Source organism: Brachyistius frenatus, unplaced genomic scaffold (genome assembly GCF_029030835.1).
Source record: "Brachyistius frenatus isolate BFR_SWC_R1_liver_20210118 unplaced genomic scaffold, ASM2903083v1 Contig_150, whole genome shotgun sequence".
Classification (NCBI taxonomy): Eukaryota; Metazoa; Chordata; class Actinopteri; family Embiotocidae; genus Brachyistius; species Brachyistius frenatus.
The window spans coordinates 960382-985000 of record NW_027210749.1 but is presented as its reverse complement, the minus strand read 5'-3'; the positions used below and the strand labels follow the sequence as shown (position 1 = coordinate 985000).

Here is a 24619-nt window from a genome sequence, read left to right as displayed (position 1 = left end):
GAATCAAATATTATGATAACCTGATTAACATACTCCTGGACAATAAGATCACACCCATCGTCACTCTGTACCACTGGGACTTACCACAGGTGAGCGCTGGACCTGCTTTTTAAATTTCTTTCTGCTGACTCGGCGCTACAGCGTGGACACGTGCAGTAATCCGGTTTGCGACTGTGCAGGTGTTGCAGGAGAAATACGGCGGCTGGCAGAACGCCAGCATGGTCAACCACTTCAACGACTTCGCCAACTTGTGCTTCGAAAGATTCGGGAACAGAGTCAAGTACTGGATCACGTTCAACAACCCGTGGGTAGGTCCGGTCGAAGAGACACGGCGTCCGGTCGAAGAGACACGGCGTCCGGTCGAAGAGACACGGCGTCCGTTCTCAGCCATAATGTTTGAATCTTCTGTCGGACGGTGAGCGTTGGTGTCTTGTGTTTTCAGTCCATTGCTGTGGAGGGATATGAAACAGGCGAACATGCACCCGGTATGAAGCTGAAGGGAACCGGAGCTTACAAAGCCGCCCACCATCTCATCAAGGTAACAATGAATGCTTTGTGTCCAATTTGGTGTCGGCCGGTCGGTCGGTCGGTCGGTCCAGTTCCCATCTACCATTGGTGCTGGTTTAACTGAGAAAAAAATCTCCCCCCATGATGAAGCTCCAAAAAAATCAGAGGCGTTTTGAAATCGTGCCACTATCCTACTAATTTGTAACATCAAATCATTTGTCGTAGAAAAGATAGTTATGAAATACTTGGAATGAGCCAAATGTGCCAAGTCACAAAATATCAGCTAAATATTAACTGTCAATTTCTTTCATTTGGTTCTTTGTTTTTTTTCGTATCTTGCTATAGAGTATCTTCTCCTGAAAACTAAAGTGTTATAAAAGTTTTTATACAGTTTATATTTACGCAATCAATGCAAAAGTTTTCAATGTAAAAAAAGCTAGAAGAGCCCCGCCCCCTCGCACAGTTCATTGATCCACCGCAGCGCAGAGCCCGACCCTCTAAAACCCGCTGGAATAATTCAATAATCTAAACCTGAACCGATGTGTTCAGCTTGAGTCCTGACGGTTCAGGTTGTGAATTACAAACTCAGAGATTTACAGATGTCTCATTTTGTTGCTTCGACTCCTCTCGCTTCGCGCTTTCTGTGAACAGGTCCTTCATTTCTAGGAGCGTTAGAAAAAGTTACCTTTTCACATTAGAATAATTAGTAACCGTCACAATTTATTAAAAAGGACGTGGAACTTTTGCTGATTAGAAATTTAGTAAGTCGAAGAATTTCATCCTAGTTACAATTCCGACGTTAGTTTTGATAATTTATGTTTGAAAATATTTTTTTCTTTGGTGATTGTTATTGATGACTATAGTGGTATTTGTTGACCTTTCGCACAGAAGACATCAAGGACCACAGAGGAAGATTTCATCGGGACATTCTTGACATTTCTGTAGATTATTGTCAGAGAAAGTGAACAGATATTCTTCTTTTCTGTCTTTGCAACAGGCTCATGCTAAAGTCTGGCACACGTACGACATGCAGTGGAGAAACAAACAGAAAGGTGAACGGGGGAAACGACTTTTTCTTTCGAGGTTTTGTGGTTGAAATCGGAGGTAAATTTCTTCGGTGCTGGACGGTAAAGTTGTTGTTTGTCTGCAGGCCTGGTGGGGATCTCGCTTACGGCCGACTGGGGTGAACCGGTGGACATCTCCAACCAGAGGGACATCGAAGCGGCCGAGAGATACATCCAGTTCTACATGGGATGGTTTGCGACGCCCATCTTTAACGGAGACTACCCTCAGGTCATGAAGGATTACATCGGTACGTTCTGGTCAAACGTTTACGTGACGTCTCAGAAAACGGAATATCTCCATAACCAACGGATCCGTTGTTCTAAGAAAGTTCTTTAAGCATTCATGTTCCCCAAAGAAAAGAAACCAGTCTCGTAGCGTGCTCGTGAAAAAGCTTGATTTTTTTAAAAGTGAATTTTGATTGTGGTCAATAGTTTCGCTCAATAATAGTTGTACTAAAACTCGAGAGAAACATGCTAAACTACGGGACGTTACTTCCACGACTCTTTTATTGTCGTTTCAATACGACGTGAGTCGTGTCTCGGTTTCACTACAAGGTGTCCCGAACTCTCCCGTCCAGGCAGGAAGAGCGGCCAGCAGGGCCTCGGAGCCTCGCGGCTGCCCGTCTTCTCGCCTCAGGAGAAGAGCTACATCAAGGGCACCTGCGACTTCCTCGGCCTCGGACACTTCACCACCCGCTACGTCACCCAGAAGAATTACCCGTCGGGCCTCGGGGATAGCTACTTCGCGGATCGCGACCTTGCCGAGCTGGTGGACCCGAAGTGGCCCGATCCCGGCTCCGAGTGGCTCTATTCGGTTCCCTGGGGCTTCCGACGTTTGTTGAACTTTGTCAAGGTACGAATCTTAAAACTCTCCAGATTTCCTGCCGTATATATGTTAAATTTAAGATATATTTTTTTAGGTTTCTGTCGGGAAAATTGGGCACGTAAGCAATGCAAGGTTGGCTGATAAAAGTTCAGTTGATACAAAGAATTTGGAGCCAAATTAAATAAGTGCACAGATGGCTTTGTGATTCAAAGAACTAGTTTTTGGGAAGTTCAATCTTTTGCTTTCTTTCTGAGAGTTACAGAAGATTGATACAAACTTTATCACCCACCACAATTATTGTTTGCATTTTTTTCAACGTTTTAAGTTCAGGAAAAACATTTTCATTGACATTAATGTGTTTCTGCTGCAGGGGTTCCATTTATTTATTTTCTAACTTTAAGAAGCAACAAAATGTGTAATTTTCTCAGGAGCCGAACCTCCGAGCAATAAACTCCCTTTTCCAATCCACTGTCAATTGTGTAATTCACCCATCGGTCCACTAGAGGGCACCATGAAGAGTACAGGTATGGCTAAAGAAGGAAGTCCTCTGACGGAGGTCATGTGACGATATATAAAGAAAAATAGGTGCTTTCTTTAAAGTGACATAAGTGAGTTCCTCACACAACGTAATGTTTTTAACAAATATAACGTACGTTAAGTATGGAACGTTAGTTACGTGAAATTACTTATTTGATCTCAAACCATGATAATTTCTTAAATTTAGCCACTTATTTTTTGTAACTGTACTGGTCATGCCTCTGTCCTCTGCCTCCGGTGGACAGACGGGTGTATTACACAATTTAAAGTTTATTGCTCAGACATTAGACTGTTATTGATCCTCTCATCTAACTCTCGTCCAGAAAAACAAAATTAAGTTTATGCCGTGAAAGCAACCCAATGGAAGAAATTTTAACGCAAACTTTTGATTTGAAATATATGGTACAAACTGACGACGTCTCTCCAACAGACGCAGTACGGAAACCCGATGATCTACGTGACGGAAAACGGCGTGTCGGAGAAGATGCTGTGCACCGACCTCTGTGACGACTGGAGGATGCAGTACTTCAAAGACTACATCAACGAAATGCTGAAAGGTGAAACGCACGCAGATAACATCAAACAAAGACTTTACGTTGTGTTTGAGCTGGTTTGAATACATAGATTAAGCAATATTAGTAATAATAATAATAAGTAATATAATAATATTAGTGCAATCTCCCTTTCCAAGGTAATACACGGGGTACGACTAACAACCGGAAAACAATCAGTCACGTCAGTAGACTCTTATGTAACGTAAGCAATGTTTATTACTCCAGGAAGTAGTTCGACCCTTAGCAACCACCTAGCAACAGAGAGGATTTCTAGTCTCCACCGAATAAATACAGAACATAGAAACACTAAACTGATCAGCTAGCTCAGTCTGGTTGGAACAAAGATATCTGATGAACAAAGATATCTGATGAACAAAGATGTCTGATGAACAAAGATATCTGATGAACAAAGATATCTAATGAACAAAGATATCTGATGAACAAAGATATCCATGTTCTCATGTGTTTTTAACATTTTAGCTCCGTGTCATGTGTTCAAACCAAACCGGTCCAGCTAGCCTCCGCTAGGATTGTAAGTGCGTGACTATCCGTGGTGTTACGGTACGGGTGCTCAGAGCGACCAAAAAGGACCAAAAGAGACCCGACTTCACCAAATGGGTCATTTAATAGAACTATAACAAGTAGAAACTATATTATACTGCACATTATATTAAATTCAACTCTAATTATATTTTCCCATTGAGGAGGAGGAGTTATAGTTCCAGTGATGATGTCATGATGATTTGTTCCAAATGTTCAGTTGACCAATCAGATCTCTGGGGGCGGAGCCACCTGTCATATAATTAAAAGTTTGTCTCCGGTTCAACTCGCAGCAATCAAAGACGGGGTGAACGTGAAGGGCTACACCGCCTGGTCGCTCCTCGACAACTTCGAGTGGGACGAAGGATACTCCGAGAGGTTCGGCCTCTACTACGTCGACTTCAGGAACAAGAACAAGCCGCGCTACCCGAAGGCCTCGGTCCAGTTCTACAAACGCATCATCAGCTCCAACGGCTTCCCCAACCAGAGAGAGGTAAACTCCAACAGCACACTCAACATCATTTTTTTAATTTATTTTTTAAACCTGAAGGAGAGTACGCTGTTTAAACTGAGTTTGTTTGGTGTTGACAGGTGGAGAGCTGGAAGAGGAAAGCCGTGGAGACCTGCTCCTCCAGTAACCAGCTGCTGGCTGCAGGTTGGTACAGCGAAGCGCCGCGTGAGGCTGTGAAGAGCTGGGCGGGGCCAAACAAAGAAAAAAAGTCTGTCCGAAGCTTGTTATTCCGCCATCTAACAGGGTTTTTTCTTTGTTTTGCCCCCTCCAGCTAGAAGACAGTCCCAGGGAAATCAGGAACATGCAGGAATGCACCAGGCTTGGCCAGTGCATGACGAAGTTTAGGTACAATATATACGATGAAATGTGGCAGCGTGAGATTTAACACACTTCCTCCCTCAGCAGCCGTTTCACGCTCACTCAGCGGTGGGAAGTTGATTTATTTACTCAACTGGTGTACTGGAAATAAACTCCCCGTCCACAAATTCAGTAAAAAGACAAAAACATGGATTTGATATTATTATTTATTTCACTTTTAAGAGTTTTGAAACTCCTGCAGATAAGAAAACATACAAAAATACTATAAATACATTTTACAATCCCGAAATAAATGTTTGTAATTTTTACTTCAGCAAATGTCATTCATTAAAGGCTTTATGTCTTTTGGGCAAAACATGTTACTGTAAACTTAATGTGCGTAAAAACAACCTTTTTTTTGTTGTTTAAATCTAATGTTATATTTACACACAATCCTACAAATCCAGACACATTAGAAAATAATTTAATAAGTAAATGATTAGTTAGTTAATGCTTAAATAAGTGAGAAATGAAGCACCATCTTCTGTTTCACTTCTAGAATAATAATGGTGTTAAAAATAAAAACAATTTTAAAAACTAAATTTAGCAGTAAATGAATCCAATAAAATGTGTAATGTGTTTGTTGGAGTAATTTTTATTCAATTCAATTCAAATTTTATTTTGGACTGACAAGAATTAGACAAACATGAATTTATTGCAAATGACCTGAGAATGTAAAATATAAGTGATACAGATATTAAATGTAAAAAATGTGCTGACAGGTTGTTGTTTTTTTCCCACATTTTTCCAAATTGTATTTCCTTGAACTTGGCAACTTGTGTTTTTACGTACATACGTCTTAGTGTGTTGATGAATTTATTTATCTATTAAATTTCGGTGTTTGCAGATCCGTTGATCGGCCACATGGAGATGGTGACGGAGATCGTGGTTCCCACCGTGTGCACGCTCTGCATCCTCCTCAGCGCCGTCTTCCTCATGTTCCTGCTGCGCGGACGCCTCTGAGAAACAACACATCCTCTTTTTTTTATTATTTTATTTATTTATTGGAACCAGACCTCAGTTTAGCCTTGAAGCGGAAGAAATGAATCTGAGAGTGACTTTCGAAGCCGTAAAACTTTCTTCCCGTCGAGAGCATTTTGTTGATTTAACTGTCCTGCCGCTCTGTTTTCAACAAACAGACTCTTTTTCTCTGGAACAATGAAATTCAGATTTGGGAGCTATATGACGATTTCATTATTATATATTTATTTTTTAACAAACTGGTCCTGTGTGGGTTTTTTTTTTGTTTTTGACGTAGCTTTGAGCTTTATTGGCTGCTCAAGCTAACTGCAGAGCGGAGACGGTTTACTGTCGACAAGTTTGTAAAAATGAGAAAAGAGTGACGGACATAAAGTGTTGTACACTCTGTGGATCATTAAACTTCAATTAAACACATTTTTAAGAGTTAAATTTGGAGTGGTTATTGATGAACTCTATCGGATGAAAATGTACGTGATGCAAAACATGAGAAACGCTTTTCGATCTGGTTTGGTCTGTTTTTTTGCGATTTGACTGAATGATGGAGAGTTTTGTTCTGTTTTTACTGCTTTATTTCTGTAGGGTTTGGTTCTGATTTGGGGTTTAGTTTGGAGGGAAGATGGTGAATCTTCTGACCCTTTGCAGGTTGGTCTGAGTGGCTTCCTTTCTTTTTGTTAAATCTTTTTCTTTTTAATAAATTTAATGTTTTTGCTGCAACTTATAGACTCTTTAGGATATGTGGGACTTCTGATGTAGTTTTTGGGGTTTGTAACATAGTTTGAAAATAAAAGTGTTGAAGGATGTTGTTCATTCAGTTCTGAATTAGCAACATGTGCGAGTTAACACCATTTTTCTTGAACATAATGCAGGCTATATTTTAAATATATATATAAAAGAAAAACGTTATCGTTTCTTTGATCTCTTGAGAAATACCCCCCAAAAAGTATTTATTGTGAATTTTCCGAATAAAAAAAGTAGGAGTAATTTCTGTGGGATTTTATTTTGAAAACTAAAAAACGGGCGCAGTTTAGTACCGGAAGTTGACGTCGCTAGCCTTCCGGCTGCTCGTCGCTTCGCTCACCGTCGGACAGCTCGCAGCAGGTACGGAACTGAAGCTGCTTTTCTCTCGAGCTGCTCGGTGTGTTGTTTTAAAAGCTCGCTGTCGTGTTTGGGAGTTTCACGTCGACTCGTTGAGTTTCATGACGTCACTGACGGGCAGTTTGATGACGTCAGCCGACTTGATCTCAGCAGCTCGTCGTTAGCTTAGCCGCGTTTTAACTCGTATCTACGGCCGGATAACCGGCAGCTGCTCGGTACCGTTACTCATCGTGAACGTCCGGTTCAGACAAACAGACGCGAGTGTGCCGTTCACCGGGACTGTCCCGGTTCCGCTGGCCGCCCTGTCTGACGGTGACCGGCGGTCTCCGTACTTCGCGTGACGGCTCGCGGCCGCATCTTGGTTGAGTTTGCCGCCTTCCTGCGGCGGAAGCTCGTGCTCGACCGAGACAAAATTTCAAATTAAAAGGCAAATTCAGATCAACGTGAATGAGTTGGGCATTTCTGCAACGCTAAAGATAAGACAAAAAATATTATAAATGTCAAGAATAAATTAGTGTTGTGGTTTTATGTTGGCTTGAATATAACAGTTTTTTTTTTTTAATTATTCATTAAAAGCTAAGATATTTCTGTAGTTTGTTGTACATCTGATCTTTTGCAACCAACCACATCACGACACTGTAACGGAATGACCTTATCAATATCGTGATATTATTTTAAGGCCATATTGTAAAGCAAAGAGTACTTACTTAGTTACTTGATTCAGATGAGGAAGAACTCTTTGAAAAACGTCTAACAGAAAAAATAAACGGGGGAAGAAACTGAGGAGGGATCCTTCTTTTCAGGAAAATCAGACATGCAAAAATACAATACAAATGTTTCGTGAACGGAAAAACAATCCAGAGGATGACAGAATAATATTGGTCTTTGACCTAGAGGTGTTTCAAAGGACATCTAATTTTCTATTTAAGTCAAATATAAATCTTAACTACAGCAAAAACATACACAAGCCAATAAACAATCATAAGAGTATATAAATACATTAAACAGAAATACTAGAGTAGTCCGAGTATAAATGCAGCTAAGTGATTTCTACTGATATTGTTTTTTTACACAAAAATAAATGTACGTCAGAACTGATCGTTTCTATTGTTTCACTACAGTAAATGATTTGTTCTATTAGCAGTAGAACAGTTAAATTAACGTGAACTCTGAAAGCTGATTGTTGCTGACACAGCTTTTATTTTTTCCCTCCAGGAGTTCGACACCATGCGCAAGTCGCAGGAAAAAGGCAGAAAAGACGACCGGCTCCGCTACAGCGGCGTTGAGGATGAAATGTTCCCTCCTCTCCCGCCGCCGGTCTCCCCGGGCGGCGCCGGCGCCGGCGGACAGGAGGACGGAGATCATTTTGCTAACGGTGAGAAGCTGCAGTTAAAATCCATTTTGTCAAGACAATATTTCAACATTTTATTACAGTAACAAAAACACCCCTGCAGACGATGAATGACGGTCTTGAAGGTTTTCCTGTCGTGTAACTCGTCTTATTTTCCGGCGTGGCGTGTTGGTTGCAGCGGAGGACGGAGACATGTCCAAGCTGGCCGACGTCCCCGCGGCTAAAAGACGAGGCGTGAAGAGGCCACAACCCAAGCTGGACTCTCAGAGGTACCGCCGACGTTTCACCTTATAAAAACAGGAGTTAAATACATTTAAATGCTAATTTAAAAAGGACATTATTTGCTCTGCCAGTGTAAGAAAGTTGAGACACGAACAGTGATTAAAACATTCGATTTTAAAGGTCCCGTATTATATAAATTCAGATTTCTTTTTTTTTTTTTAATTATAAAGCAGGTCTAGGTGCTAGAAATACTGTGAAACTGTCAAAAAAAAAATTGATATATGGAGAATTGCACAAAAAAAAGTATTCAGCAAATGTGTCATTTAGACTTCCTGTAAGTTTGTGATGTCATAAAGTATTGGACCTTTAATGTTTGAGGGGGCGTGGCTGGCCAGTACGTAATTTATTGTTTACACAGGCTCCTGTAAATCATCTAGTTGTACCTTATAAAAAGGTTTTAAAAATTATTTTTATTAGTTGAATTAGTTACTAGAATCCGACCGATGCTGGATTTTTTGGGTCGATACCAATATTAGTGAGTAAAATACTTCCGATATGTTGTAACCTACAGAAACAGTCTTGAGAATTGAATAATTTTTTTTGCACCAGAAAATAATATCTAAGACCGACATGCCTTGTTTTTTTTGTTTTGTTTGTTTCACTTGCTTGTTATTGTTGTTACCATGGTAACTGCACCATTTTGTTCAACTGTAGCTTCGTCCTGTAAAAGTAATGTCTTATTGTTGACTAGTTATAATTAATGTTTGGTTTTACTGTTGTTTTTTTTTAAGGCTGATTTCAGAAAGAGGTCTTCCAGCTCTGCGAACTCTGTTTGACAACGTTCGTTTTAAAGGCAAAGGACACGAGGTACGAGCTGATAACACATTTATGAACTAAATCAAGCGCGCCTTTTTCTGACGGCGTGACGTTTAACCGACTCGTGGTGTTTGTGGCGGTCCGACCAGGCCGAGGACCTCCGGCTGCTCATGCAGAAGATGGAGAACTGGGCCCACCGCCTGTATCCCAAGCTGCAGTTTGAAGATTTCATCGACAAAGTGGAAAAGCTCGGCGCCAAGAAGGAAGTTCAGGTGGGATCGAAGCGCCGGAAGGTTTCCACGAAGTCCGCAGGGTTTCCGCAGTTTTAATGGTTTGTCTTCTTTTTGTCGCGCAGACGTGTCTCAAACGGATCCGACTGGACATGCCGCTGACGCACGAAGACTTCATGGGGAAAGACGGTGAAAAGCACATTATTGATTGTGTTTCAACGGAAACACATTATTCTTCTGGTTTTAAAAGACTCACCTGCTGGACTGGACAAAGTTGTTTCAACAGATTGTTTCTAAAAGAGTTCGTAGCTTCAGGTCTGTAAAATGGTTCTGATCCAGAAGTGTCTTCAGCTGCAATACCAGCGAGTGCCACTAGAGGTCGGCTCCAAAAAGCCTCCGGCTCCATAGACTCCCATTCAACTTCTCTCATCAAATCCAAAGTGAATAAAATGTGTCCATCAGTTATCTCGGTGTTGTTAGCTAAAGTCACTCCTTCTTATTAGTTTTCTGGAGGTCCATCTGAAAATAATCCCTCATTCATTAGAAAAGAAGATTCAAGAAGACCTGTTTTTGGGGGCGTGTCTGTTTGATTGACAGGCCTGTGGTGCAGTCAGGTTACAGCTATCGGTGGGCGGGACGTAGTATCGTCAGGTTTCCGATCAGATCGGTCAGATCCACCGCTGGCTCCTCCCCCAGCTCGTCCAAATATGGTCACTTCCTGTAACATTAGTTATTGTCAGCATCAGTGTTCACTGACAGACAGGTTGCTAATTACCGTTATTGTTTGATAAATTATTTTCCTCTGCGACCAGTATGTAGACATGTACTTAATTTATTTCAATATCAAACAGACGCGTCTGTCAGCATGTTTTTAACGGTCTTTTTGTTGTTGTCGTAGACGAGGAAGAAGTTCGGCCGGAGGTGGAAGTATTCGGGGATCCTGATCCGTTCGGTAGAGGGAGCTTCGTTAACGACCCAGAAGAACCGGTCCACTCGACTCCGGCCCTCGCTGCTCCTCCTCTTCCTCCTGCTCCTCCTCCTCCCTCTCTGACCGAGGAGCAGCGGACACGCATGGAGCTGAACAGACGGCGGGCGCTGGAGAGGAAACTCGCCCGCCAGCAGCTAGCAGGTGAGTCAGTTCAGCACTTTTAATATCACTCAGTCAAATATGTGATGAAAGGTAGTTTTAAGGTTTTATTTATTTTAAGATTTCTTCTACAAACAAATCTAGATCAAAATATTGATGCCGCCATAATATAAAAATATTTTGTCAGTTATTTATTTATTTTTTTTAAAGGTGAAAAATGATCTGGTTTAGTCTGATATGAAAACTTTCTGTTACAGAAAATAATGGAGAAAAAGGTGCTGAGAAGGTGGAGGATTTGGATGACACACAACAACAACAACAACAACAACAACAACAACAACAACAGCAGCAGCAGCAGCAGCAGCAGCAGCCACCCAGTGAGCCTCGACCCAAAGACACTGAGACGAACGTCCTCGACGGCTCCGCCGATCAGGAGGAGGAGGTGGAGGAGGAGAAGAAGGAGGTGGAGGAGGAGAATAAGGAGGTGGAGGAGGAGGTGTATGATTTGGACGACACACATCAACAACAACAGCAGCAGCCACCCAGTGAGCCTCCACCCAAAGACACTGAGACGAACGTCCTCGACGGCTCCGCCGATCAGGAGGAGGAGGTGGAGGAGGAGAATAAGGAGGTGGAGGAGCAGGTGGAGAAAGAGGTGGAGGAGGAGGTGGAGAAGGAGTTGGAGGAGGAGGTGGACGATTTGGACGACACACATCAACAACAACAGCAGCAGCAGCCACCCAGTGAGCCTCCACCCAAAGACTCTGAGACAGAGATCCACTGCGTCCCCGAGCATCGTCTCGGCGACGATCGCCAGGACGACGATAAAAGCTCACCCAGTAAGAAGCCCTGAGCTTCACCAGATTCTAAAGTCCTGTTGTCACGGCGACGGGTTTTTGGGTGAAGCTTTATAATCTAAACTCTATAGTTAAAACATCGATTCCATATTTTCTGTTCAGTTTTTGGCAGCGACGACACGGACCTGATTATTATTTAATCAGTTTATTTTCTGAATTGTTCAATAAAATTAGTTGGTTTTAAACTTCGGTTCCCAAAAATATTTTTTTTGTCCCGCCAACACTTCAAACCCCAAATATAAATATATATTCAGCAAATCTTCACATCTGATGAGCTACAAGTTACTCATTTATTTTTGCATGATTAATAGCTGCGCGTTCATTTGGACAATTGGCAAAAACATCAAAACACAGTTTGTCTGTTTTTTTTATTATCTCCAGAAACTCTTGCAAAACATACGAAAAAAATTTAAAAGGCACAAAATCAGCACATTTTCCTCATTTAATGTCAAATCAGCATGTTTCCGTATCCGGATGGACGAAAACTGCACACAATATAAACAACAAATCCTGTAAATGAAAAGAGAATCGACGTCTGCCGGCTGTTCTGATTCAGATTAACGTTAATATGACGTCATTTCGACGATGTCATCACGCCGTCGTCGCACAGACCTGTGAGACCCAGTCCGGGTCCATCAGCGCCTCCTCCCGGACCTCCTCCAGCAGGGAGTACAGGTTGGGAGTTCTGCTCTGCCGGAACTCTCTCTCCTCCTTGGAGAGTTTGGGGAGCTGCGCGGCCTTCTCCTGCGCCTCCTCGGCCAACCGCACCACCTCCTGCACCAGCTGGCCGCGGCCCTGGGGGCGGGGCTCCCGGGGCCCGGCGCCGCGGTGGGGCCGGTCGCTGACCACCTCCAGGTTCAGGCAGTCGCCGTGGGAATGCGTGGAGCGGACCGAGATCCGGACCTGAGGAGGGTTGGAGGAGGCGGAGTCTTAGTTTGGGTTTTACATTTAAAAGGTATCATCTTAAAAAATTTATTAAAAATATAGAACGGACAACTGGATGTGTGGATAAAACTAATTTAATATACATTAATATTGAATCACTTCCTCTGATAATAAACATTTAATTAGAAAGTTTTATTGTGAAGGCCAGATTTTCCACAAACCCCATCACGTCCTGTTTTTCCGGTTTGTTTTAATGAGATGAAGAGGAGAACCTACTGACTGTAAACGAGGAGTTTTTTGTGTTAATAAAGTGAGTTTTTGTTTGGAAGGACGTACTTTATGTCGTTAAAAGTTTCAGCACAGATTCTGATTACGACATTTTTTGCGAAAAAAAAAATCGCGTGAATTAAAAAAAAAATTACAAACTCCTGCAGATATTGCTTGAATTTGCGTTATTATGATCGCAAGATTTCCCAGAGGGACGGCGTTATGTTGTTTATTGAGGACTTTACCGCCACCTTCTGACGGAGTAACACATTACAAGTTGCTCCTAAAACCAGGAAATAAGGGAAAACGACACTTTTCTTTATATTAACGATTGTTCGATATGGAAATTCTCAGAAGCTGCTGCATCTGTGGGAGGACTTATTTTTATTTTTTTTTATATGTAAAATGTGTGTTTGCTGAACCGACTCACGGTGATGTGGTCGAACAGCCTGAAGGTGGCGCTGCCGCCGGCGGAGGTGGTGCTGATGTGGTCCGGGTGGCGTCGCACGGTGCCGCTCTGCCACTCGCAGCTGCCGTCCGGTGCCGCCGCCACCACCTGGCCCTCCTTGTTCTTCACGTACACCGCCCCCTTCAGGCCATACCTGCAACGACACGCGGTTAATGGTAGAGTTTATTCGTACTCTTGCCTTTTCGAGGGGGGAGAGTGTAAACCACGTCGTTCTCAGAAGCTACAATTTCCAGATGTCCCCATTAAAAACGCCTCACGTTAAATTTACCGATGTTCCCTGAACGCCTCATGTGCAAGCTATCTAGAGCTACAGTTAACAGATGTTCTTTTAAAAATGACTCGTGACATTCGGAGAAGCTAGCTGGTTCCAAAATAGTATTAAAGTTGGTCGGCCACCCCCGAGTCCGAACCAACAGTGTCACAATATTTCCCCGATCAACTGATCGTTCGTAACAAGCCGAGATGCGTTTCAAAGCATCGACAAAACGCGAAGGATTTAAAGTACGTTAAAAATCAAATCTCAGATTAGTTTCTTACTCGGGGACGAACACCAACACGCCGTTGTCCCGGATGGAGTAGATGACGGCGTCGGCCAGGCAGCGCTGGTCCGTCTCAGGGTCTCGTTCCTTGAAGTAGAGACACTGAAACAAGCCCATGGATAAATTCTGGGCTCGTTGGGCCGCCTGCAGAGGTCACACAGAGGTCACACAGAGGTCAGAGGAGTTAAGTTTCATTCAGTAACAACAGCTTCACAGAATCGATAACCAGCTCTGACCCGGTTCTTCTTGTTGATGTGATGGGCCATTTCTTCCACCTCTTTGTTACTGGGTAGCGCTTTATCAGGCCCCGCCCCCTTTTCCACGGCGATGGCCGCGGTAAGGAGGCGGTGGACCACGATGTCGGCGTAGCGACGGATGGGCGAGGTGAAGTGTGTGTAACGGTCCAGAGCCAGACCTGAGGAGACGGAACAATTTTACATTTTCAATATTATTATATTTTTTTTATCTGTCAAAACCATTTGATCGAATCGCAGATGTGAGATAATTCCTCATCGATCCGAGTGAGACTGGAGAACCTCCCGGTAGAGACCATCTGGCGTACCGTAGTGGTAGTACTGGTCCTGGGCCTGAGCTCCGGTGGAGAAGTACAGAGCCTGAGACATGGCTTGCGTGGCCATCATCCTGAGCAGCCTGTTCACCAGCGGGTCCTCGGGGTCCACGGCTCGGTCCAGAGAGTCCGCCAGATCTTTGTTGGTCCTGAAAGACCAGAAGATGAAGGGTTCAGAAATGGGACGAGGGGCGATCACAAAGCACCCGAAAGGAGCAGAGAAACATCAGATTTTCAACACGCCGGCAGATAGCCGAGTGTTCCTGAGCCCGTGCAGTGATTTCCATAAAGAATCATGGTTGTTTTTATAGCGGTGTCGCCTGAGGATCCAGAAAAACATCAGATTTTGGGTCAAACTGTGTAAACGGTCAACAGAGACACTTGAAATGTTCAGAAAGTCTACGGCGATGAAACGACGAGCCGGGCGAGGTGTTCTGATGACATCACGTTTCAAGAGGGGCGGAGCTTCACCGTCCGAGACCGAAGAAGGATCGTCAGGTCAGGAGACACCAGGTGGGTTTTCTTTGTGTCACCGTGAATTGGTCCCCCAGAGTCAGACTGTCAACACCGAGTTCCACCGGGACCTTCTGAGGTTCTGTTCTGGTTCTGACTTCTTTTCTGCTTCGTAGTCTTCAGGTCAGTCTGGGTTTGGTACTTCCTGTTTGATTTGGAAATGACTCCCCTCTTGCTGTCTGTCTTTGTTTCACTTCCTGTCCTTTGTATGATTGTTGGCCCCGCCCCCTGATTAGTTTCATCTGTCCCTCGTTGTCCTTCCCTCCCTGCTGTATTTAGTCTGTGAGCTCTTCTTCTTCCCTCTTTGTCACTTTGTTTCAGTTTCCTGTCTGTTGCTGCGTCTTTTTCAAACCCAGAGAACACAAACCGCCGGAACTGTGTCGCCATGGCAACGGGCTTCTCCAACATGACAACACGTCGGCTCAAATTGCATTTGAAAATAGATGAATTTGCCCAAAATCTGATGTTTCTCTGCTCCAGTTTCAGGTTCGTGGTGAAATCACTAATGTTCACGTTAACGTTGTGGAACTCAGCGATGTTGATCAAGTCACTTGGAACATTTAGATCTAAGGTTTCTTTCTGTCATCCAATCAGATTCAATTTAATTAAATTAGTGCAACCACTCGATGAGCTCCTCAGTGGGTCACCTGGTCTCCACGGTGAAGCCTCCGGCCCTGGCGGTGTCCACCAGCTGGCTGAACAGCTCCTGCCGGGCCGGCGGGTGTCGCCTCAGCAGCGCCTGAGAGGGGAACGTTTCCTGGATCTTGCGCGCCACCCAGTGGTTGGCGTAAATCATGCACTCCGCCACCGTCTCGTGGACCTCCAGGGGCTGACGGGGGACGAGGGCGGTGATGTTCCTGTCCTCGTCCAGCTGGGCACGCACCTGAGGACGGAAAGTGAGACACACTGTTGACTTGTTTACAAAGTCTGGATATAAAAGAGTTCGTAGTTTCAGGTCTGTAAAATGGTTCTGATCCAGAAGTGTCTTCAGCTGCAATACCAGCGAGTGCCACTAGAGGTCGGCTCCAAAAAGCCTCCGGCTCCATAGACTCCCATTCAACTTCTCTCATCAAATCCAAAGTGAATAAAATGTGTCCATCAGTTATCTCGGTGTTGTTAGCTAAAGTCACTCCTTCTTCTTAGTTTTCTGGAGGTCCATCTGAAAATAATCCCTCATTCATTAGAAAAGAAGCAGCAACGCTGCTCACTAAATACTCACTAAAGGACCAACTAGGAATTCATCCGCTGTTTAAAATAGTCTCCAACTAATTTCAGACTCTTCCTAAAAGTATTTTTACTATTTCTGAGGCTGTTATTAAAGAATTAAATCGGAAAAAAATATGACCCTCCTTCTTCAGCATCATTATTTACAGCTCATGAATATAATAAAGATGCTCTTCGTCCAATAGCTTAAATAAATAATTATTATTTTTATAATTCCTCCACGTCTTCAGTGTGAAAGACGTTTTCTTAAGAGACGACTTCGTAAATGAATCGCTGCAGTTCAACGGAGTTTTAAAATAACTGTTGGTCTTTAATACCATTTAATTAAATTCCACCTCCTCCATCTCTCCTACCTCCATCCCTCCTACATCCACCCCCTCCATCTCCTTCCTCCACCTCTCCTACCTCCACCCCCTCCATCTCTCCTTCCTCCATCTCTCCTACATCCACCTCCTCCATCTCCTTCCTCCACCTCTCCTACCTCCACCCCCTCCATCTCTCCTTCCTCCACCTCTCCATCTCTCCTTCCTCCACCTCTCCTACCTCCACCCCTCCATCTCTCCTACCTCCACCCCCTCCATCTCCTTCCTCCACCTCTCCTACATCCACCTCCTCCATCTCTCCTACCTCCACCCTCTCCTTCCTCCACCTCTCCTACCTCCACCCCACCTCCATCTCTCCTTCCTCCACCCTCCTACATCCACCCCTCCATCTCTCCTACATCCACCTCCTCCATCTCCTTCCTCCACCTCTCCTACCTCCACCCCCTCCATCTCTCCTTCCTCCATCTCTCCTACCTCCACCCCCTCCATCTCTCCTTCCTCCATCTCTCCTACCTCCACCCCTCCATCTCTCCTTCCTCCACCTCTCCTACCTCCACCCCTCCATCTCTCCTACCTCCACCCCCTCCATCTCCTTCCTCCACCTCTCCTACATCTCTCCTACCTCCACCCCTCCATCTCTCCTTCCTCCACCTCTCCTACCTCCACCCCCTCCATCTCTCCTTCCTCCACCTCTCCTACCTCCACCCCCTCCAGCTCCAGCGCTCCACCTCGGTCCCGCTGCGCCCTCAGGTGTCGTGCCAGGTGCGTCAGCAGCTCCAGAGCTCCGGTGAGCTGCGCCATCTTGGCGTCTTTCTCCTCGCGGCCGAGCTCGGCGATCTCCGGCACGGCGGCCGCCTCCCCGTCCAGCAGCGCCTGAGCCAGCTCGTAGTGCAGCTGGTAGGAGGAGCGCACGAGCGTCCGGCCGAACCAAACCTCCCTGACGGCGAGCGTCTCGGCGTCCAGCTGCCACATCACGCTCATCGCGTACCTTCGAGTCGGAGAGGGAACACGGTGAGACGGACACGCGGCGCGTCTTCCGTGTGTTTACGAAGCGATACGAGGAGTCCACCGACCTGTCGACTCCCCCGAGCAGCGAGCAGAGGTCGGCGCTCAGAACGGCCGGCAGCATGTCGTACCGGCGGTCGGCCAGGTAGTAGGTGGTCGCCCTGGGAAACGGGCGCAGTGAGAACGCAACAGGAAGTCGGGCAGCTTCTGAAAGGTTGCCTTAAAAACTCGAAGCAGGAGGACGAGAACGACCCGGTCGACGCCGGCAGCTACGTCACCTCACCTCGTACGAGCCTCCAGGTCGGTGAGCGTTCCCTCGGCGACGAAGTGCGTGACGTCGGCGATGTGCACGCCGAGCTCCAGAAGCTTCCCGCCGGCGACGCTGCGCACCGACAGCGTGTCGTCGACGTCCTCGCAGCCCAGCGGGTCGATGCTGAACACCAGGTGAGTCTCTCGGAGGTCGCGCCGCCGCGCCGCCTCGGCCGCCTCCACCTTCCACGGCTTCTCCGGGGAGTTCACGGGCATTTCTCTCAGCTGGAGGAAGGAAAGCAAAAGAAGCAGCCGCGTCGGCACCGAAAGAAACGATCGTTTAATTTGTTCTGAGATTCTTCAACGGAGGCCGTTTTCTCACTAAATAAAATGATCAATCTGAACCTGAATGGACATAAAACCTGACCTGCGCGTCGGAGAACGGAGGAACGTGGATGCAGTTCTCGGTGAGGATGGTCTGGACTTCGGTCTCCAGCTCTCCGGCCCGGCCCAGAACCCGAACGCTGTGTCCGTTGGGATACAGCGACGTGCTCTCCCAGGAATCGATGCGCACCACCACCCTGTGGTCCTGGAGGGGGGGAGGGAGGGAGGGAGGGGGACAATGATTACCTTCACTTTATTTCAAACCTTTCTTACAGAAACTGGCCAACATCCTGGAGATAAAAACTCCCTTCCAGCTTCATACTGAAGGATTTTTTTGGACTTTCCGTCACCATCTTTGTTAGTTCGGAGCGGTTTGGAGCAGGAAGTGACCATATTTGGACGAGCTGGGGGAGGAGCCAGCGGTGGATCTGACCGATCTGATTGGAAACCTGACGATACTACGTCCCGCCCACCGATAGCTGTAACCTGACTGCACCACAGGCCTGTCAATCAAACAGACACGCCCCCAAAAACAGGTCTTCTTGAATCTTCTTTTCTAATGAATGAGGGATTATTTTCAGATGGACCTCCAGAAAACTAAGAAGAAGGAGTGACTTTAGCTAACAACACCGAGATAACTGATGGACACATTTTATTCACTTTGGATTTGATGAGAGAAGTTGAATGGGAGTCTATGGAGCCGGAGGCTTTTTGGAGCCGACCTCTAGTGGCACTCGCTGGTATTGCAGCTGAAGACACTTCTGGATCAGAACCATTTTATAGACCTGAAGCTACAAACACTTTAATATCCAGTCAGTCGACTAAACCAGAAGATTAAGTCTCTGGGGCTCAAGCTCCGCCCACAGACAATTTCCCAACATGCATTCATACGACGACGTGATTTAAAAACTCTATACTGTAAAATACAAAAGATTCATGTAGATCGTGTTTTAAAGATATAATTAGGAACATCTAACGTAGAAAAGAGGACCGTCGGACCTGCAGCGCGTCGGCTTGCTGGGTGCTGATGCGGATCTTCGGGATGCGGCGGTCCCACGGGACGGCCAGGATGCGCTGCGAGTTCCTGGTCTGGGACGGCGTCCCGTCCCTGTTGGGGAACGTCACCACGTAGTCCCTCCAGTTCCTCTGCAGGATCCCGACGACGCGGCCCGTCGGCACGGGTTTAGTCTCGCCGTCCTCCGAGCTCTTGTCGTCCCCCGGCCCGTCCGTCAGGGCGGTGTCCGTCCCTCTCCACTCGGTCTTCGGCAGCAGCTCCACCGCCACGGCGTCGCCGTGCACCGCTCTGTTACGGTTCCTGGAACCGAACACCAGCACGCCCGAACTCAGATCTGACGGCGGGAATAAAAAACGCGTGAGACGACGACGTAAGTCGTTAAAGTGTCCGTTCTACTTCCTGTTTCATCGCCGTCGTGTCCCACCTTTGTTCTTGCCGGACAAACCGTCCGTCGTCACGGCGGCTTCGCTCTGCGCCCGGTGTTTGCTGACGTTCAGAGTTCCCTGATGACGAGGGAGAGAAAAAGAAATTCACAGATTCATCGTGTGATGGAAGAGGAAATCGGCCGTTTGGGAGGTTTTGAGTTGCTGAACGTCCGACTTGTCTTCTAAACTTCCTGACCTCCATGTTTTTATTGATTTTTTGTTTCTTCCTTCACCCTTTTACCACTCGATGAACTCCTTGTGATCCAGTTTCGGGTTTCCGGATGTTTTTTCAGGCACTTGTTTGCAGCTTTATTGGATATTATATTTTTATTACTCTTTTATTTTTCTATCTGCTGCTCTAAAAAGACACCACAGTCAAGTTTTACCGTGATGTAGCGTCCCGACTTGATCCCGGCCTCCAGGACCTCGGCCGGCAGATGTTCGGCGAACTCCCGCTCCGAGTCCTCGCCCTCCTTCTCCTGCAGCGCCTGAGAGATGGAGCCGAGCAGCTCGTGGGCCGCCTGCAGCTCCGGCCAGAAGTTCTGCAGGTAATCCTTTCAAAATAAAAGAGGGACGGATGAAAGGAAACCGGATGGTTTTAAACGCGTGGCTTCGTATCGGTGCGTCTCGGACCTGCACGGAGACGACGAACACGCCGGAGCTCAGGCTGCTGAATCGGTCCACGGCCGCCCGGTCCTGAGTGATCATCACCACGTTCATCAGGCCCGCCAGGTGGTTGTAGTACCACACGGCAGCCCAGTACACACACCTACACACACACACACACACACACACACACACACACACACACACACACACACACACACACACACACACACACACACACACACACACACACACAATTAATTCAGCTCTCGATGTTCTTCAGTTTTTATGAACACGACCTGCAGCTAACGTCCACATTATAGAGACATAAATAATTCAGGACTTCGTTTACTGGCTCCGTTTATGGAAAGAACACATTTCACCTCCGAGTGTTTCTTCTTTTAACCTAAAAGACCGGACGGATCGAATCACGACGTTACGACCGAATCTTTAAGAGATCCGTAAGAAGCACTTTTATTGTGTTTTTTTATTATCGGCTTGTTTTCTGCTTTCTACATCGGAGCGGACCGGTGAAGACCTCCGCTTTTATCTTTTAGATTTTTATTTGTTTAATTCGGCCAACAAAATGTAAAAAAAAAAAAAAAAAGATAAATAAAAACCCAAAATGCACCACCCCCTCCACACACACACACACACACACACACACACACACACACACACACACACACACACACACACACACACACACACACACACTCACCTGGTCTGCCACTTCTCCAGACTCTCTCCTTTCTCTCGTGGACGGTACGAATACCTCTGAAATTCATTGTGGAACAACACGCAGTCGTGTCGAGGATCTTTGACCAGGTTACGCAGACGGTTGTAGTACCTGCACACACACACACACACACACACACACACACACACACACACACACACACACACACACACACACACACACACACACAGCAGACGGAGAAAACAACACAACAATCTTCAGCTTTACAGACTTTACAATCACAGACTGTTTCTAAAAGTGTTCGTAGCTTCAGGTCTGTAAGATGGTTCTGATCCAGAAGTGTCTTCAGCTGCAATACCAGCGAGTGCCACTAGAGGTCGGCGTGGTGACGTCACCGCTGGTTGCCACTTGGTTACAACACGGGAAGTCGTGTGCACCGTATGTTCAAGTCGTTAAAAATACTGTTGCTAGGCAACGGCAACGTGGACGGCGTCTAGAGGGCTAACTTTATCGAGCTAACAGGACGGTAACGTAACGCGGGAAATACAAAGACGGATAGAAAAAATCTTTCAGTTCCGACGTCGTGAACACCACAAGAGGGCGCCGTTCGTACGGACTCTTCTCGCTGTACGCGGTAAATACGACGGCGTTTGAACGCAGCAGCTATTTCATACGATTAATAGAAAAAAAGCTTCAGAGTTGTCGTTCCTTTGACTCGTTGCTTTGTGCGTGTTGAAGTCAGTAGATGTGTGTCTCCAGCAGAACTCGACCGGAGGTGAAGCCTCATCACATTAATGATGCAACTCTTTAAAAAGGCCGAGTCGGCAGAAATCACAAAACAGATTGAAACGAAACCAGAGGTCATGTGGGACTCCTTATTTACAGCGATCATGTTTGTCTAAATCACTGCTGCCTGCATGTGTGTGTGTGTGTGTGTGTGTAGGTGTGTGTGCGTTTGTGTGTGTGTGTAGGTGTGTGTGTGTAGGTGTGTATGCGTGTGTGTGTGTGTGTGTGTGTGTGTGTGTGTGTGTTTGTGTGTGCGTGTGTGTGTGTGTATGTGTGTGTGTGTGTGCGTGTGTGTGTGTGTTTGTGTGTGTGTGTGTGTTTGTGTGTGTGTGTTTGTGTGTGTGTGTGTGTGTTTGTGTGTGTGTGTGTGTGTGTTTGTGTGTGTGTGTGTTTGTGTGTGCGTGTGTGTGTGTGTATGTGTGTGTGTGTGTGCGTGTATGCGTGCGTGTGTGTGTGTGTTTGTGTGTGTAGGTGTGTGTGTGTGTGTGTATGTGCGTGTGTGTGTATGTGTGCGTGTGTGTTTGTGTGTGCGTGTGTGTGTGTGTATGTGTGTGTGTGTGTGTATGCGTGCGTGTGTGTGTGTGTGTGTGTGTGTGTGTGTGTGTGTTGTGTGTGTGTGTGTGTGTGTGTGTGTGTGTGTGTGTGTGTGTGTGTGTGTGTGTATTGAGCTTTGTCAGCAGACCGTTGATATAATGAGGTCGACCTCGTGTGCAGGTCGGTCATCGTTAATGGAACCAAACATCTGTCCTGCTGTTGCCTTCAGTGCTTCTTGTGTTGTTGTTTTGTTTGTTTGTTTTGTTTACTACTTCCAAGGTTTGGAGAATTCGGGATTGTTCACGAACAAAACGGGAGATAAGTTCAGGTTCGTTTTAATTTTTAAATTGAGGCTCCATTTGTGACCGATCGATTTAACGTGTTAACGATTCATCTGTTCAACTTTTGACGCTGCGGTTGGTTGGTGTCGATTCATCCGTTCTCGTGTTCTCCTGCAGACTTTCGATCCGTCACAACAGTAAAAGCAAATAAATTATTGACTTCTTTCTGCAAAGATGATTCAAAGAAAAAATGGCCTCAGCAGATTTTGTTTGTAATAATAAAATAGAAAGAAAGAATTGGGTTGCAGTGATGTTTTAATCTTCAGAGAAAGAAAATGGTTGACGAGTATGTTAAAGATAAAAGACTTTCGGAGCGTGTCCGAGCGGCCTCGTGTAACCGTGACAACAGCTGCAAATATTCCCAACAAATGCTCTCTGGGGCGCAACGAGCTGCCCGACGTTCAGAGAAGAGCTGTCGTCAAAACACGCAGCTGAAAGCAGCCAGAACGGAGCAGGAACAAAACCTTAGTTTGAAGGTACCTCCGTCCTTTGCTGTGCAGCGCCTGGCAGGCCGTCTGCGTGAACACGATTCCCTGCAGCTCCCTGAACTCCAGGATCTCCAGGAAGTCGACCAGGACCCCGGCGTCGGGCACCACGTAGTGGGTCAGGTCTCCGGGCAGCAGCTTTCCATCTGTTCGGGAAAAGTTAACAAAAAAAACCCAATGCTGTAACTGGTCTTTTTTTATTTATAATATATATCAAAATATTAAAAAACGATCAACTGTACTGAAAGACACCAAAACACGACGCTGCTTTCAAGTTGTCAATTTAAGTTGGATTTTAGGAGTCCACGCAGCAGCCTGTCTGCAAACCTGATAACCATATTGATTACATTTCATTAATAATCCGTCAGGTTCATCAGGAAACAGGAATAAACGTGTTCTTCCGTTCAGGTGTGTTTCAGCTGATGTTATCAACAGTAGCGCAAAATGTCTCGTTTCCTTGATTGGTCGAGAAACAACCCGAGCCGTGACGTCATCAACGGTTGCCGTCAGGTGCTCGTCGCGACGGTAAACAAAGCTCTGTGTTGGTATGTTTGTTTGTTTGTTTACCGTTCACACAGTCCGCCTGGCACGCGGCGCTGTAGCAGGGCACCCGCTCCCTCAGGTAGTGTTCCCGGACCACGCGCACCTTGCGGCCGCGGCTGCTCTTCAGGTGCAGGATCTTCTCCGTCTTGATCATCGTCGGCACGTCAGAGATGGAGGCGCGCGAGCGCGACGCCGAAGTGTTCCCGTGTCCAACCGGACGGCGGGACACGTCACGGAGCTGGTAAACAACACGGCGCCGGTCAACTTCAGCCGTGAAGACCGCGAGGAAGCGGGCGGGCCCTCTGACGTCACGACGTCACAGCGGAGGGTTTTTGTATTGTTGCGTTCACGGGCCGTCGGACGTAAAAGGATTTACGCTCTTGTTTGAGACAGCGTTGTGTTTTTAGTGAAGTAAAAGTAACGCTGTCGTTATTTCTTATAATTATGTGGAAAACTTCAGTATAACAACTGTTGAAACGTCTTTCAGGGCTCCAAAAGATTCCTGAAATTTCTGCTGTGACTCAAACATGCAAGATAATCAGGAATTTAGCAAAAAAGTTACACAGAAATATATAACACGTCTTCCGCCTCGTGGACGGGACGAGCAGCTGAAGTTAGTAGGAAGGAGGGATGTTTAACACAAATATATCGTATGTTATCTGGGACGACAAAAATCTGGTCAATGCTTGAAAAGGTGCTTTCAAAAAATCTTTAACTTCTGTTTTGTAACTGCAACATTCGCATGTTTTTACTTTTATATTGACTTTATTGTTTTTGCTGTGATTGTTGTAACCTATATTCTGTTGTTATTTGTTTCCATTATTTTTATTTAGAGATATTATGATGTAAACTTTGTATTTCTGTATTACTATAAATTTGTAAACAGTATCTAGGTGGAGGCGTCAAATAAACCCACAGTATTTTTTTGCCTCTCACAAAATTGTGCAATCGTGTGTTTTTAATTTGTCCAAAATAAATCAAATCATATCAAAACATGTTATTAGAAAACTAAACAAGCTGATGTAGCTCTGTACTTTAAAAAAAAAAAAAAAAAAAAGTCCTCGTAACTTCATCAGCTAAACGGGAAGTGTATGTTTTTCTGCCTCTCCCCAGTCCAAATAACTTTACGTAGAAATGCAAAAAAACCCCGCTTTCCATTTGTTGTTTTCTTTATTTAACCTCCCACCAAACTGCCTGACTTCAGCTTGAAACAGCCGTCACGG

General features: G+C 45.7%; 3 protein-coding genes across 4 annotated transcripts in view; 2 read left to right on the top strand and 1 right to left on the bottom strand.

Annotated features, from left to right (window-relative positions):
* The window catches only part of lctla (lactase-like a), a 7937-nt gene extending 2078 nt beyond the window's left edge, over nt 1-5859 (top strand). The window contains exons 4-13 of the mRNA XM_069715987.1: nt 1-89; nt 180-308; nt 443-538; nt 1505-1559; nt 1658-1819; nt 2150-2424; nt 3365-3491; nt 4322-4521; nt 4620-4683; nt 5744-5859. The exon at nt 1-89 is cut by the window's left edge and continues 21 nt beyond it. Coding sequence (XP_069572088.1) covers nt 1-89; nt 180-308; nt 443-538; nt 1505-1559; nt 1658-1819; nt 2150-2424; nt 3365-3491; nt 4322-4521; nt 4620-4683; nt 5744-5859 — 1313 coding nt within the window. The remainder of the gene's footprint in view (nt 90-179; nt 309-442; nt 539-1504; nt 1560-1657; nt 1820-2149; nt 2425-3364; nt 3492-4321; nt 4522-4619; nt 4684-5743) is intronic.
* Nucleotides 5860-6913: 1054 nt separating this feature from the next.
* tipin (timeless interacting protein) lies at nt 6914-11720 on the top strand. 2 transcript variants are annotated; one of them, XM_069715938.1, is made up of 10 exons: nt 6914-6975; nt 8188-8347; nt 8502-8592; nt 9337-9412; nt 9511-9633; nt 9717-9780; nt 10490-10720; nt 10936-11005; nt 11036-11321; nt 11370-11720. In XM_069715938.1, the coding sequence occupies exons 2-10, from the start codon at nt 8200-8202 to the stop codon at nt 11529-11531; spliced, it is 1251 nt and encodes a 416-aa protein (XP_069572039.1). In that variant the 5' UTR covers nt 6914-6975; nt 8188-8199; the 3' UTR covers nt 11532-11720. The 2 variants fall into 2 exon arrangements, with proteins under 2 accessions (XP_069572039.1, XP_069572038.1); XM_069715937.1 differs by having other exon boundaries at nt 11036-11720.
* Nucleotides 11721-11806: 86 nt separating this feature from the next.
* dis3l (DIS3 like exosome 3'-5' exoribonuclease) lies at nt 11807-23684 on the bottom strand. The gene is made up of 17 exons (XM_069715934.1): nt 23421-23684; nt 22849-22999; nt 20729-20857; nt 20035-20170; nt 19788-19955; nt 19401-19479; nt 18961-19310; nt 18005-18166; nt 17612-17862; nt 17397-17489; nt 17023-17311; nt 15424-15659; nt 14258-14412; nt 13932-14110; nt 13694-13839; nt 13118-13289; nt 11807-12438 (listed from the first exon to the last, which is right to left on the bottom strand). The coding sequence occupies exons 1-17, from the start codon at nt 23548-23550 to the stop codon at nt 12127-12129; spliced, it is 3138 nt and encodes a 1045-aa protein (XP_069572035.1). The 5' UTR covers nt 23551-23684; the 3' UTR covers nt 11807-12126.
* Between the last annotated feature and the right edge of the window lie 935 nt (nt 23685-24619).

Coding starts and splice junctions, on each gene's coding strand:
- tipin (XM_069715937.1), top strand. CDS start 8,200: ATGCGCAAGTCGCAGGAAAAAGGCAGAAAAGACGACCGGCTCCGCTAC. Junction 9,634..9,716: donor GCGCCAAGAAGGAAGTTCAG/GTGGGATCGAAG, acceptor TTTGTCGCGCAG/ACGTGTCTCAAACGGATCCG. Junction 10,721..10,935: donor CGCCCGCCAGCAGCTAGCAG/GTGAGTCAGTTC, acceptor TTTCTGTTACAG/AAAATAATGGAGAAAAAGGT.
- dis3l (XM_069715934.1), bottom strand. CDS start 23,550: ATGATCAAGACGGAGAAGATCCTGCACCTGAAGAGCAGCCGCGGCCGC. Junction 15,660..17,022: donor TGGAGCTGGAGGGGGTGGAG/GTAGGAGAGGTG, acceptor TTCCGTCCTCAG/GTGCGTGCCCAGCTGGACGA. Junction 12,439..13,117: donor GGCTGTTCGACCACATCACC/GTGAGTCGGTTC, acceptor AACCCTCCTCAG/GTCCGGATCTCGGTCCGCTC.